The 14,990-nt window shown below is 36.9% G+C and overlaps 5 protein-coding genes across 6 annotated transcripts; 2 read left to right on the top strand and 3 right to left on the bottom strand.

The window, feature by feature from the left end:
• Positions 1–49: 49 nt before the first annotated feature.
• LOC9300291 (protein RKD4) lies at positions 50–1,187 on the bottom strand. Its single transcript, XM_002865905.2, has 3 exons — positions 890–1,187; positions 353–800; positions 50–233 (listed from the first exon to the last, which is right to left on the bottom strand). Exons 1-3 carry the CDS (start codon positions 1,123–1,125, stop codon positions 72–74), a joined length of 846 nt encoding a protein of 281 aa, XP_002865951.2. The 5' UTR covers positions 1,126–1,187; the 3' UTR covers positions 50–71.
• Positions 1,188–1,450: 263 nt separating this feature from the next.
• On the bottom strand, positions 1,451–2,668 carry LOC9302026. The gene is made up of 4 exons (XM_002865906.2): positions 2,539–2,668; positions 2,063–2,135; positions 1,910–1,965; positions 1,451–1,750 (listed from the first exon to the last, which is right to left on the bottom strand). The coding sequence occupies exons 1-4, from the start codon at positions 2,592–2,594 to the stop codon at positions 1,645–1,647; spliced, it is 291 nt and encodes a 96-aa protein (XP_002865952.1). The 5' UTR covers positions 2,595–2,668; the 3' UTR covers positions 1,451–1,644.
• A 404-nt stretch (positions 2,669–3,072) lies between these two features.
• Positions 3,073–6,611, bottom strand: LOC9302027 (putative aminoacrylate hydrolase RutD). Of its 2 annotated transcripts, XM_021015577.1 has the most exons (11): positions 6,332–6,611; positions 6,068–6,251; positions 5,842–5,924; positions 5,620–5,720; positions 5,328–5,423; positions 4,884–4,937; positions 4,640–4,788; positions 4,393–4,510; positions 3,795–3,882; positions 3,458–3,687; positions 3,073–3,376 (listed from the first exon to the last, which is right to left on the bottom strand). In XM_021015577.1, exons 1-10 carry the CDS (start codon positions 6,450–6,452, stop codon positions 3,491–3,493), a joined length of 1,191 nt encoding a protein of 396 aa, XP_020871236.1. In that variant the 5' UTR covers positions 6,453–6,611; the 3' UTR covers positions 3,073–3,376; positions 3,458–3,490. The 2 variants fall into 2 exon arrangements, with proteins under 2 accessions (XP_020871236.1, XP_020871235.1); XM_021015576.1 differs by having other exon boundaries at positions 4,393–4,788.
• A 2,995-nt stretch (positions 6,612–9,606) lies between these two features.
• On the top strand, positions 9,607–13,193 carry LOC9302028 (RNA-binding KH domain-containing protein RCF3). The gene is made up of 8 exons (XM_002864169.2): positions 9,607–10,738; positions 11,009–11,449; positions 11,538–11,786; positions 11,874–12,122; positions 12,325–12,395; positions 12,511–12,619; positions 12,715–12,841; positions 12,923–13,193. Exons 1-8 carry the CDS (start codon positions 10,046–10,048, stop codon positions 12,940–12,942), a joined length of 1,959 nt encoding a protein of 652 aa, XP_002864215.1. The 5' UTR covers positions 9,607–10,045; the 3' UTR covers positions 12,943–13,193.
• Positions 13,194–13,334: 141 nt separating this feature from the next.
• On the top strand, positions 13,335–14,968 carry LOC9300292 (50S ribosomal protein L9). The gene is made up of 6 exons (XM_002864170.2): positions 13,335–13,446; positions 13,564–13,735; positions 13,838–13,972; positions 14,205–14,315; positions 14,417–14,521; positions 14,609–14,968. The coding sequence occupies exons 2-6, from the start codon at positions 13,586–13,588 to the stop codon at positions 14,771–14,773; spliced, it is 666 nt and encodes a 221-aa protein (XP_002864216.1). The 5' UTR covers positions 13,335–13,446; positions 13,564–13,585; the 3' UTR covers positions 14,774–14,968.
• Positions 14,969–14,990: the final 22 nt, after the last annotated feature.

Here is a 14,990-nt window from a genome sequence, read left to right on the forward strand (position 1 = left end):
GGGTCAATGAGATTAAAAAAAAACATTATTCTAAGAGAAACTAAAATAGATTTGTAGAAATACTAAGAAAATCAATAATAATCATCACCAAGTGACTTTCTTCTCTTATAATTGGCTTTGAAACAAGCTTGCCTTAGCTTCTTTGTTCCATCACTAAGCTCAGCATCCGGTTCTTGCTCTATAAGAACCCTATGTTCCTCCAAATTCTTCACTTCTTCTTCCATTCCAACACTCTATCACCAGAAAAACATGTTAAACCTATTAACCTCTCATAATAAAATAAAAACGTATTGAACCCTAAAACGCAATTGAATCATAAGCAAACGCTAATAAATAATTAATGATGTTGGACCTTGAGATTCTTGATGAGAGAGTTCAGACTCTTGAGCTTCCGGTGAGGCCACCGGTAAATTCCTAATTCCCTGCATCGCTTCTTCAACACGGTGAGTCCCACGTTCAGTTCTTTAGCCGCTCTCATTATTGGCCTATCGAAAAATTGTTTGATCTCAGACATCTCCAATTTGTCTTGCCTCTTTTTCTTAAGGTTTCTCTTCTTCTTCACTGTTCTCTTTTCAACTCTCTCGTCAGAACTGAGGCAGTCGTTTTGGATAGCCAATGGTGAAGAGGAGCCACTTGAGAAGTAGGGTTCTTGAGTCAACAAATGAACATCAGATGGAATTGTGATATCCACTTCGATGTTTTCGAAGAAATCGTCAAAGCTATTGTACTGAAACTGAAAATGCAACCCCGCATTTGGTTTCAGATCTTCTGTGTCTAGGAGAGTCTCGAGTGGAGGTAACCTGTAAACCAAAAACGATCAAGAAAAAATAGTAAAGAAAAGAGAGATGACTTCTTTAGCAAGAAAACGAATCAAGGGTTTTCAACATACTTTTCGAGCATGTCGTACAACGAATCTGGTTCATACTGGTTTTCGATTTTCGGAGAATCGAGTTGATGAAGAGAGTTATGATCCATTTGTTGAAGAATCAGTGATAGAAACAGAGCAGAATAGTTAAAAACAGAGGAATGTTTTGACGAACTCATATATAGTCTCTGTAAAAAACGATGAAGGTTCATAGGGATTGCAATGTAATGGGAGTTACGAGTCCCAAAGCGTATAATCATTAACTGTTAGTCTTAATTAATTACCGTGTGACTTTAATTAAGTATATGATCATGGGGGCTGAATTTTGGGTTAGTTGCTTCTTTAGTCTACTTCCTCTAGTCAAAGTCAATGCATGAAAGTTGATAAGATCATATTGCTAAAAATTCACAATCGATATTAAATGAATGGAGTTTTTGTGTGTTATCGCATTAGATGATGTATGTGTTATGTTACGATGATAGATACATTTGATGTGGAAAGATGATTAAGAGAATAAGAGTTAATGAGAGTCTCCACTCTCTACTAATGATAATTTACTTAGTAAATGAAACAAAACAAAAAAAGTAGTCAAATTAAAAGCTTTAAATGTAATCATCTCTTTTTTTCACTTCTCAAATCCAGTTCACAAATACATTGTTTGAATAAATCTGTGAAAACCCCAAGATTTGAGCTCGAAGAAACACCAAAACACTCTGTAATTTTGAGTTCTTGAAGAGTAATGAGAAAGAATCAAGCTTTTTTTTCTTCACATTGGTGTTTTACTTTTGCCCAAATTCTTGAATTGTTCTTGTGGCTAGCGTAAGTACGTCTACAAACGCAGAGAACGAAGCGCGAAGAAGCCTTGCCTCTATTGCTTCAAAATGCCTGTAAAATTATCCAATAGAGAAAAGATGAAAACCAGTAAAGAAGTAGGCGAAGTAGAAGACTCGATGGACCCGAAAAAATGTCTAACTAAAACGAGTCGTAAATCGATTAAGCGATTTAACAACCAAATAAGGCGAAGAAGGACTTGAAGAAACTCACACAGAAAGCTTGTTGTTTGATACTGACATAACTCTTCTCACCTTATCAGGCTGCAACTGCATTAGTGGTCACAACAGAAGAAATTCTAACATCAGTGAAATTGGCAAAAACTTGTTTATTCATATGTTGGAAGAGAATTGAGAAATTTTAAACCTCTTTATCAACAGCCAATGATGTGTAAGCAACCAAAGCATGTTCTTCCGATTCAAAATTCACATCCAAATTACTGCAGATTGCCAAAAGCTCTGTTACATCAAATCCCTAACAAGTCCCAATGAAAAGATACCAAATCTATTCAAACCTATAACAGTCTAATCCTCAATATTGTTGTGCAACCCTAAGCCAAGCCTAAAAAGCAAGTTTAGAAGTTCAAATTAACCTAATTGACCAGAGCAATGAAACCAACTAGGTCGTATTTCTGGTTTATGTGGGTAAAGATCGAAACTTTTGAATCTATTCCTTCAAATGTATCAGACCCAAGATTTCTCTACTCGACTCCGTATGTTCTAACATCAGATACAGAACAAACACGTTACGAACTGCCGGAAACTAAAAGCTGAATCACTAGAGAGAAGAATTTAAAATCTCCCAAATCAGATAACTAAAGTAAGAGAAATTACAGAACACACCAACTAAAATCCCAAGTTTGGTCAGAACGAGTAGTTGCAGGAACAGTCGCAGCCATTTTTGCTCCTTCCTTTCTTCCTTCGTCAATGGAGGTTTTGGCAAAACCTTAACTAAACACAGAAGCAGGTTTTGAATGGGCTACTAAACGGGCCTCATATTTTGAAGCCCAAAACATTTCATACCGAGAGGAATTGACGAGAATACCCTTTTCCGTAAACAAAGGTATATTCGAAAAGTATATCTCGCATGAAGGAATATTTTGAGGACAAACTAAAATCTCGTCTACTCATTTCGCTATCTCTTCTCTATCTCTGGTTCTGCATATTAGACAATTCAGCTACGTAACATCATTCACCAAAGAAAAGCTTCAAGCTTTGGTTTCAGACAGAAGCAGTACCAGGCATGTCCTCTTCTCATCTCTGTGTTTCTTTCAGAATTAGCTCGCTTGTTCATGATCTTGTAATGAATATCTTTGATGAATTAAAAACATGTTGAAAGATTCATGGAACCTGGAATGTTTTTTTTTCTAAGTTGTATAGGACTTGTAATTCTTCTTTTGGCGCAGACACTTAAGAAAACAGTTATGTTCTATAGGTACACGAAAACATACAAGTCTATATTGAGATTTCGATGTATTATCTTTACATATTACATTCGTAGAACAAATGTTGGTCATGGATCCTCTACACGTGTATATATATCAACAGGTTGTATAATCTCTTCCATGTGAAAGCTCTGTCTTCTTCTCTTAGCTTCTGTTTGCAGCAAACTTATCTTTAAGCTCTTATGTTTCATCAGCTTGATCATTGAAGAAATGTCTCATTGCTTGTATGAATATATCTGTCGAAAGACGTTTCAGATTGTGATAAGTCTAGTTGCTAATGTTCTAACTTTGATATAATTAAGCAGTGAGGAGCTTACTTGGTCGACAAATTGAAATGTGAAGGGTTGTTGTTATGTAAGACAAGGTCCAACTTTGACGGGTTTTACAGCCCTGAAAGCTCTTCTTGAATACTCAAATGCCAAAACCAGAAGTCCGAAGAGGAAAAGTAGAAAGCGATGGAACTTTTCCGCTATAAAATGTGCGGGAGAGACGGCATTCTTGCCTTCTGATGAGCTTGTAATCAATGCTAGTCTCCTCTTGAGATAACCTAACAATTCGAAGAGCAAGCAAATAATGGAATGTTGATGTTAGTCTCAGAACAACTTTCGAAGAAGAAGAATGGTCTAAAAGGATGGAAATTCTGTATTTCTATACCGGGTGTTTCCATGGTGAGGTTAGTCCAATCAGTTGGTCTTTTCTTCATTTCTGACGCCTTGATTAACTCGAGAAGAGCTTTATTAACCTGAAATTGACCAGAAGGTATGTTAATGCCTTTTTCCAGGTTCCGAGATTACAGAGATACCAACAAGAGTAAGGACAATGTGTTCCCTCTTCCACAAAGTAGCAATGCTATTCCTAAAAGACCTCAGAGCCTGTAAGTCTTTATTAATAGTTTGCTATCATGACTAACAATGAGGTTTAAGTAACGGTATGATTGCTTACAATGTTCGATCAGTTGCTACAGCCGTCAAGTTTTTCTAAATAGGTTGCCTTTAAAATCTTTCTCCATATATGATTGAATCAGTTCATCAAATTCATAGTCAATATCTTGTTATTTTCAGAATAGTCTCATTCTATTTGGGTCTTATATTTTTCCTGCTAAGTTAAGGTAATCTGAGTATGACATTCATTAACATTTACTGCAGACTGGATGAGATTAGGGAGCGACAAAGACTTAAGATATTAGGGCTTATATACATCAGACGCAAGAGAGACAGAGAAGTTAAGACATAGCTAAATAAAACAAAAGTACCTCTTCTGTCCTCTCATGGCTTACAAGATGACCTCCATGAAGATCTACCATTCTAGCGACGGGATATAGCCTCTGTGCCAGTCTTCTTGCGTAACATATCTGAGCAATCACATCATGTCTGCATATAACCCAACACATTCTCAAATTAACTACTGTGTAAAGGTAAAGATGCTTTACAAGATCAACAAACTCAAGTCTGAGTGCATGAGGAGGTGACTTTGATTCTAATTGTGTCGGTGTTGCATACCTTCCATGAATGACTGAGACAAGAAATCCAGCCGAGCGGATTACTTCGATCTCTGGTTTTGTGATTTTGTGTAACCAACAAGCGTTAATTTGGCCATCAAACCCGTACTTGGACTGCATTCCAGTTTCTGATATTCCTTTCACATATTGCTGCATTGCATCACTCAAATATAAGTTACCTTAACTCGTTCACTAGTGATATGATTATATGTCAGTTTCTTCACATAAAAAACCAGTAAACCCACCTGATATAAAATTGCCCGTCTTGTGTTAGTTCCTACAGATTCTTCTAAGTAATCCTGCATATATAAACAGCATGTGAACAAAATCACTCACAAGTTTCCTCTGGACAGTAGTACGTCAGTCTTAGATTTTGTTACCAAATTACTCTACTAACATAATTCTTCAAGACCAACGATTTGATCTCTCAACCAATTCTAAATAACATAAATCTTCAAGACCAATGACTTGATCTCTCTACCAACTCAATCATCTGATCGCTTGTTCCAACCGAATAGAGAATACAGCACCAAACTTTGCAATATAGAACGAAAGTTGCAAATGAAACACATATTCAACAAACGCATGCCATATTTCAAACTCTAGTCATTGCTCTATTAACAATTGTATTAAGTCAAATTTTGTTCATAGTATTTCAGTACATCGAAGAACACACTGAAAGTCCCCACCTTTGAATAATGTGTGTCCAAATCAACAGCTGCCCTTTGTTCAGGGGTCTTTGCCTTCAGAAAACGTATCGCAATGGAAAGCGATTGCCGGTCAAGCTAAATCACATAAAAACAAAAGGCCAGCGTCAGATATTTTGTATCCAAGTGAAACATCATCTTGTGACAAATCGTGACAAATAAGAAAACTATAACTTGTCTTCATATAAGAAACCAACAGATTCACACGTATGAACAATTCATTGCTATCAAACAAAGATGATCCCACACAGCGCCACGTATATCATTCAAGTACCTTGGGGAAACATTCGAACCCTCCACCTGTAACGTTAAGCAACGCCAACGAAAGAACCCGTTCGGGCACCATTGCAGCTAACTTGCAAGCTATCATAGCTCCTGTTAATCAAAAAGCCGAGAGAACAACAATAAGACTTCATAAAGAACCTATGGAATAGAACCATAATTTGTCTACAAAACACAATCATCAATAGTCACTTGAATGATCATTAAAAGTTACCCATAGAATGGCCAATTATGTGAGCTCTCTTCCAACCCAAATGATCCAACAAACTAATTGAATCATTTGCCATTATCGTTGTTCTGAGCCAAAACAAAACCCAAACTGAGTGAAGCTAACAAAACCAATTTCACAGGCAATTGTTAAAACCGAGATTAAAAACACAAAGCAGAGAATTTTAAGTTCTTCAGTAATGAAATTGGAGACAATAGAAAGAGAGACTCACGTGTACTCGGATTTGTGGGTAGGCACAGAGCTCCGACCCATACCACGATTATCGAAAGCGCAAACCTCGATACCAGAACCATCGGAAACAATTCCTCCGTCGTCTTCATCGTCGTCGTTGGGTTTATCCGTCCCCGTCAATCCCATGATTTGAGGACCCCAGGACTCATGGGTTCCTGCTAAACCTGAACAGAACGACAAAAACCCAATTGAAATCAAGCTCGGACTCGCTAAGGAGATCAATCAAAAGAAGGAGATTACAGACCTATGATGAGAAGAGCTTTGATAGGACCATGACCGTAGGTTCTGTAGAAGATTTTGATTGCGGCATTGTTAAGAGTCGTCTCTGGGCCGACGTCTTCTTTCACGACCTCGCAAAACGGCATCGTTTCTCTCTGAAATTTTCAATGATATCTTCCTCTGAATCAGATTCAGCAACCGGAAAATGAAGAGGAGGAGACGAGAAAGGAAGGACTTTTCTCTATTGAGGAAAAGGAAGAGATTGGACGGCGATGGATTTGGGTTTTGTGGTGGTTCGGTTCGGTTTTTTTGGGTGGAGGTTATGACTGCCACGTAGGATTGGTCGGCTGGATTTTATTGGCGGGTAATATCTAACAAAGGTCAACGGTCAAATTTTTACACGAGAAAAGTTGTTATTATTATTATTATATTTGTATAGAAAAATAGCATGTGAAAAGTAACACTAGAAGTATTACTACGTCAATGGAATTCATTCATACATTATATAACAAACACCACCATACAAAGTGGAGCATTGACCTACCTAAGCGATAGCAACTAGACCATTTGTTGAAGTAGTCACTATTAATCTCCGGTTCAATTTGTTTTTTTTTTTTTCTTTAGTAAGGAACATTTCAAATCCATCCATCATTTTTTAATTCTGGATATCCATTTTATCCAGATATCTAAATTAATAACAACAAAGAAGAAGAAAAAAAAAAACCCAAATTTTAGTTATAAGAAAAGACCATAATTAACTTTGAAATTTGTTGAAACATATATTACCAGAAATTTCTATGTTTAATCAGAGTTACTTTTTTCTTGGGTAGAAGACGGGGACGAATCCCCCATTTTATTCAAGAAAAAAGAAAAAATTACAATCGAACTTGTCTCGGGCATATAGACCCAATAAAATCATCACTTAGAATCGACGCCACAACCGGGGTTACTAATAATTAGGATCCTTCCCTAAGATTTGCCTATAAGACAGAAAAGAGTATACGGTACCTTTTGAAAAGTTAAAATTTAGTGATAAATATGGAAGAAATTTGAGGGAAGGTGGAGATGTATTCAGGTGTATTACCAAAGGTTATGAAACGAATCGAAGGCATAGTGGTCTAGTCCACCCAAATCTTCATAGTACTCTTTAGTTGGAATTTTCAAAGTTGTGTATAAAGTTTTAAGGATGGTTGGGATATGAACGGAACACATAAAGAAAGATTTGAGTTAAGTATATACGTCTCAATCCGAGAAGAGTACTTTACGATTACGTTTCTTTATGAAAAGGAGAATTTGCTTGATTTGTGTATAAGATATAAGATCAATTGTGTATTTGTGTGGTAAATCTAGTGTGTATTTAGACATCCGGTGATACAATTGAACTCCAGAGTGAGAAAACTTAATGATAATCCGGTGGTTTTCAATGACAATGATAATATATAATGTTAAACAAAAAACTTGGTGGTTCGATGAGACTACAAGAACGCCTCTACCAGAATATCTAATGTAGGTTCATTATTTTTTTAAAAATTGTAGGAGAGAGATGAATAGAGAAAGAGTCCCGTGACCACACCCTTTTCACTTGTAGATTCACTTCACCCATTTGGTTCAAGTTAAGTCATGGCGCATCACTCAACATCAACATGTCTCATCGTTTTGTGACTACTCTCGACGATTTCATGAACATCTTTTAGTCGTACGCATCAATTCCTCTTGAGGTATGTGTTTCAACTACTTTATTTGGCGAGAGCGAGATCGAAGACGTGGAGAGCAACCAATCTCCACGGCTTCTTTAGTTAAAGCCATTGACAGTACGGTTCGAAGTCGTTGCTCGATGGAAAATTTCAAGATGCTTTACGGGAATGATTTGCAACAAGGGATCACTAACCCTCTTAGTCTATGTTTTGATTATGTTAGCCGCTCTGTTTTGATTCATTAAGTTTCAGTTTTTTTTTTTTTATAAAAAGATACATTTAATATAAGCGTCGTTGTTTTATGAATAAAATTTTACATTCATACCAAAAAAAAAAAAGGTTTTTATTTAAAAATCTCTTGTCTCTAATTGGAAGACTCATTTAACATGTATTTTTCTATAAGTGGTTCATTCTTTTGGTCTTCTTTAAAATTTAAATAAATAATTACATCATACTAAAATAATATATTTGAGAGATTTGTGAGTTTTTCACCTATAGCGATAGGAATACTTAAGCTCTTTCAATCATGTAAAGACATGTTGCCATACAATTTTTTTTTTTTTTTCATGTTAATCATTTGGAAGGTTTTACATTTTACTATTTTAACTCTGCTCCGCCCGTGAAAGCTCAATAGCTCATCATCAACTTAAGCTTGACGATTATTTTTTGTTGTTATTGCTTGCTTTTGTGAACTGATCCCTTAAGTGCAATGAGAGTTTCGTTTCTGTATTTTTAAACTCTAGTGCGACTCTTCCCTAATTTTGGTTAATATCAGTGATCTATATTTCTCAGAAAAAAGTAGAAAAAAATATATATCAAATTACTGAAAAAGGATAGTAATCGTTTTTGTCCTTACGGATAGTGATCAAAATGGTATTTAACGAGTCAATACTTAGAAGCACCAAATGATTTTTACCATATGCTATCATTTTAACACTAAACCAATTAAAAGGGAAGATTTTTTTTTTTCAAAAGCATTTTTAGTATGTATTTAATTACATGATACACGCGATTACCAAATAGTTAAAATAACTAAATTAAGAAAGAAAAAAAACACAAATTTTTTTCAAAATAATTAAAGTTTTTTTTTAGGGTTTTGTGCAAAAAAAGACCTTCAACCCGCCAATTTTTGTAACGTTACCTTTCACTTCAAAAAAATAAAGATTAATCCTACGAAGTCAAAAAAAATACGCAATATAACTCTTATACGTATATTGCAAAAGTTTTTACGTCCATATACATTAGATTTTTAAAATTCTAAAAGTAGAGTTGAACTTCTCATCGCGAGGACTTCAGTTTAACATATTATTCATCAAAATTTTACCAATTGACGATAGCAAAAAAAAATTACGTATTATTCATAATTTCACTTTTTTTTTATTTGCCTTCACGAAACATCGTTTATTTAATACTTAACATAATTTAATTCTCATTCACAACACGGAACATCATCTAATTTGTTAAGAAAAATATGTATACATTTTTAGTATCTCTACTAATACGTTATGTAAGGACCAAAATTCATCTTGACTGTGCTAATAACTTTATGAAAAACTGATGACGATTCATAGTCTAGTAATTTATTTAGCTTAATATGAGTTTTTATGAAGATGAAGCATCCCTAAATTTACCAAGAGTCTAAAACGACAACGTTTGCTAATATTGTAGTTACTTAGTTAGCGTACACCACTAACAACACCCTTTGCACGGTCTCTCTCTCTACTCTCAGACTTCAAAACTTGTTTCTTTTGGATTCTCAAGAACCCTCAAAAAAACAAAAAGCTGGTTTTTTTGCATTGCACCGATTCACCTCCATCGATTTTGGATATTTTCGAATTCACCCTCCAAGATTTCCCTTGAAATTGACTGGAAAGTTTCTTCCTTTTTCGATTTCCGGTAAAAAGGAAAGTAATTGGGCACTGTAGACTTCCTTCTAGGGTCTTTGTGAACTTTCTAATCCTTTAGAAAAACCCTCGAATTCGAAAATTTTGCGGCGAGATTGATAAATGACTAGTTAAGATTGAACTTTGATTTCTGGGTTTGCGATGGAGAGATCTAGATCGAAGAGAAACTACCACTATGACCAAGACTATGATGGAGATTCTATGCCCAGGTCTAAACCTCGCTACAACAATAATTACCACTTTGGTGGCGGCGGCGGAGGAGGAAATAACAGATACCGTGGCGGCGGTGGTGGTGGTGGTGGAAATGGCCGGCCATCAAAGTCTCACCCTGAAACGATGGCAACGACGACTTATCGAATCCTCTGTCATGACGCTAAAGCAGGAGGCGTCATTGGTAAATCCGGAACAATCATCAAATCGATTAGGCAGCACACCGGCGCGTGGATTAACGTGCATGAGCTAGTTCCTGGAGACGTAGAGCGTATCATTGAGATTTCTGACAATCGTAGGCGTGACCCTGATGGGAGAATGCCGTCTTTCTCTCCTGCTCAGGAGGCTTTGTTTAATGTTCATGACAGGATTTTGGAGAGTGAACCTCAGTTTGGGTATGGTGGAGCTCAGCCGGAAGAGGAGGAGGATTACGGTGGAGTTAGACCTGGTGGAGGGAGAGTTGTGACGAGATTAGTGGTTTCTAGGATGCATGTTGGTTGTTTGTTGGGTAAAGGTGGGAAGATTATTGAGCAGATGAGGATTGAAACTAAGACTCATATTCGGATTTTGCCGAGAGAAAGTAACTTACCTCGTTGTGTTTCACTCTCTGAAGAGATTGTTCAGGTCTGAAACATTGCTATTTTGAGAAACTGAACTTGTTGCTATTTTGCTTGAGAACATATATGAAATGATTAATCTTGTTAAGATTTTGATATGAAATGTAGTCAGTTTATTGAAATGCTAGATCATTTAAAAGTGTGATTGTGAGGTTGAGGTAGTTGACTAGAGTCGAATCACTCTTATGTAGTTAACTTGGTCATTGTTTGTTATGTTAAGCTTTCTTTGGTTTTTGCTTACCTATGGGAAATGCATTTATGATGTTGGTTCTTTCAGATTGTAGGTGAACTTAGTGCAGTGAAAAACGCTTTACTCATTGTATCATCGCGTCTAAGGGAGAGTCAACATCGTGATCGGAGTAATTTCCAAGGGCGTTCACATTCACCAGAGCGGCAGTTTGCAGCTGCTGGGGATGATTACATCCCACAGAGAAGACAATCATCAGATAGGTTTCCTCGTGGTAATTATAGAAATAACAACTTCAGTTCTCGCCAATCCAACTATGCTGAAGAAGCTCCAGCAGTTCCAGTTGGTGAGAATGTCTACACCGAAGAGCTTGTGTTCCAGATTCTCTGCCCAGCTGACAAGATTGTTCGGGTTGTTGGGGAATCGCAAGGCATATTAGATTTGCTTCAAAATGAGATTGGCGTGGACGTGAGAGTATCTGACCCAGTTACTGGATCTGATGAACAGATAATCACCATTTCATCGGAAGAGGTACTCTAAATATCCTCAGATCTTCTTCAGTATTATCTGTTACATTTACAATTGTGAACTTGAAGTTTTGTATTCTTATTTTGTTTAGGCTCCTGATGATCCATTTTTCCCTGCTCAAGAAGCCTTGTTGCACATTCAAACTCAGATCATAGATCTTCTTCCGGATAAAGATAATTTAATAACAACGAGATTACTTGTCTCATCTAGAGACTCCGTATGTTTGGAAGGGAAAGCAGGATCAGTATCTGAGATATCACGATTAACTGGAACAAGCGTACAAATTCTAGCTAGGGAAGAAATTCCCCGATGTGCTTCTATCAATGATGTTGTTATACAGGTATGTTTGTCTATTTTTGAGGAGTTGGGCATTTTCTTAACAACTTCTGGTCTCAAAAGAGAATTCTTATGTGAATGTCTGATGTAGATTACTGGCGATATCAGAGCAGCTCGGGATGCACTTGTTGAATTAACGTTACTATTGAGGAGTCATATGTTCAAGGAGCTCTCTCAAAAGGAGACACCACCAGCTTCCACATCCACAACTGGCCCTCTTGAAGGTGTTGCAGGAGTAATGGAGGTAGCTTCATCAAATAACACAATTCAATCCCGTGAAGGTCTTACTGGTTCAAATCTGAAGTTGCAGCAAACTAGCACAATCTTGCCACAGTTTAAGGTTTTTAATCTCAACAACAATCTTTTCAATATAAAGGCATCTGTAATCAGTTAGGGTCAGACTTATTATTGACATCGAAACAATGTAATATTACTATCTGGCTATGCACAATGACCTGAATACTTGGAAAGTCGTCTATGGTTCTTGTCCATTCGTGCAATGTCCCTATATTTACATATATTTTTTTCTTGGGTTTTTATAGGAAGGCTTTGGATCAGTTGCAAAGGCGGGTGAAAGTGAACACCGGGAGGAGGTTCCTGTCACGACAAGCAGGTAGAGAAACTCCAAATTTATAATATTTTTTCCGGAACCGTAGACAAAAACATATTCCAAAACAACAAGTGCTCGTTTCACGCCTATCCTTCCTGTTTTTTGTTTTTTTCTCTAGAATGGCAGTGCCACTTGTTACTAGAAGCACTCTTGAAGTTGTCTTACCAGAGGCTGTTGTTCCTAAGCTCGTTACGAAATCAAGAAACAAGCTTGCACAAATCAGTGAGGTGAAACTCTTTTAACTGGAACTAGATTGGTGCAAATCATGACTTTAATCAAAATCTTTGACGGTTTGTCTTCTCTCTTTCCCACTTGATCACAGTGGTCTGGAGCTAGTGTAACCTTAGTTGAAGACCGACCAGAAGAAACACAGAATATCATTCGAATATCGGGTACACCCGAGCAAGCAGAGAGAGCACAGAGCTTGCTTCAAGGCTTCATATTGAGCAGTAAATTTCTCTCTTTCCAAACTTTATATCGTATATCTACTCTGACCTATAGGTCTGATTTCCGTTCCTTATTTGGTATAGTACAAGAAGATGGACCGTGAACTTGGACCAGATCACCGGTCAACACAGAGTAGAAGATCAAGAAACTGAGAAATGTGGAGTTATGTATGAATTGTTGAATATTAGGATTTAAGTGGGCAGTAGTAGTTTTAGATGAACATTCTACATTTTGACCATCACTCTTTGGTTTCTACTTTCTATGTTGTCTATTAGTCTTCTTTGTTTACATTGTTCTGTAACTTATAAAAGTTTAATCCGAAAGTAATCATTAAAGACTCGAATCTTTTTTGCATTCATCCGAAAGTACTGCAATAAGCAAGTTTTTGGAAGAATTTCACTTGAGTTAACGTCATTAAGATAGTCAGATAGGGGCTGTTTTTGCAAAAATAGAAAAAGTGTAGGGGTGAAAACATAATTAAATCTTAAAATCTTATTTTACAAAAATAGCCACTGCTAAAACCTCTACCTGCGGCTTCCCCTTTCTTCCAGTTCGTGAAAAAGGAGACGTCGCATCGCACCGCCGTCGTCGCGTTGCCGGTTCACTGGTGATTGATTCTTTCTTATCTTCCCTTTTGGTTTTCTCTATTCTCTCATATCCGTCGTATTTCTAGGGTTTTTCTCACTCCTTTTGTTGTGGAATCTCTCATTGTAATCTGTCTCAGAAAATATCGTTGAATCGAGAAAATGGCTTATGTTGGGCAAAGTAGAAACGTGATTCGTCATGTAGTTACAAGAGGAACAGCTTATCACAAGTCTGAAAATGCGATTCATCATCCTCTCCTTTTCGCTTGTCAAGGAGTTAGATACAGGAAATTGGAAGTTATTCTTACAACGGTGTGTTTTTGTGATTCTTGAAGAACTTTTAGATTTTGAATTGAAATAGATGTTGGGTTTGTTTTGATTTGTCTTGATCTTGATCTGATCTGGTTTTGTTAGGGTATAGAGAAGCTTGGCAAAGCCGGTGAGACGGTGAAGGTAGCTCCTGGATACTTCAGGAATCATCTTATGCCCAAACTTCTTGCTGTGCCTAACATTGACAAGTATGCTTATCTCATCCGAGAGCAACGCAAGGTTCACACTTTCTTCTTCTCTCACCTTTGTAAGTATGATATTTGGTAGTACAATGGCTAGTTGTGTTCTTCTCTTGTTGTTGTACTTAAGTAATCTTCTTTATGATGTATAGTTCTTGGTGTAAAGGGTAAAGCAGATACTTATGACATGCCCTCATAGTGTTATGTTACTAAAATTATATTGGTTTAGTGTTGGAGGCTTATCCCTGCATTTGATTTCTCTTGATGTTCAGATGTACAATCATGAAGAAGAAAAAGAGGAGGTTAAGGTTGTTCATAAAACTTCTGAAGTCCAGACAAAGGAGTATGAAAAGGCTGCAAAGCGCCTGGCGAATGCTAATTTGGTAAATTTAACTTGCCCTCTTAACTCTTACTATTCAGCATTCTTGTTCTTGTGGAATATTTAAAATGGTGTAAATATGGGATCTATTTGTTTGATTAACAGGTATTGAGGAAGTTAGTTGACAAGGAAAAGTTCAAAAACCGCTCCTCAAAAGATGACAAACCTGATGTTCAAACTCCTATCACAAAGGAAGAGATAGTCTCTGAGGTAAATTGTTCTTTCCTTCTAACGCTGTTAACTATGTGACAAGTAAGATCATGTAATCAATAGTTATTGTGTTGTCGGTTTATGAAGGTGGCGAGGCAGCTCTGTGTGAAGATTGATCCAGACAATGTGGTTTTACCGGCGCCTTTGGAAACTTTTGGCGAATACGAGGTGCCTCTGAAATTCCCCAAGACAATTCCTTTGCCACAAGGAACTGTTCAATGGATTCTCAAAATCAAAGTCCGTGGCCATTAAAATCTCCACCTTTGGAAGTCTTCCTTCAGTGATAGTTCTCTTCTCCAATCTGTTTTAATTTAGTCTTGGAATTGCAGAAACATTGTTAGCAAACACACATGAGTTCCCTTCACTCTGTTTCTTTTTAGTAGTTGTGTAAACCGGGTTTAGTCCGGTCTTAAAATTTAAACAGTGATTCGAATTTTTGAGCGAAAACCGGATTCGACCAGAAAAAGGA

This window comes from Arabidopsis lyrata (assembly GCF_000004255.2).
Source record: "Arabidopsis lyrata subsp. lyrata unplaced genomic scaffold ARALYscaffold_8, whole genome shotgun sequence".
Lineage (NCBI taxonomy): Eukaryota > Viridiplantae > Streptophyta > Magnoliopsida > Brassicales > Brassicaceae > Arabidopsis > Arabidopsis lyrata.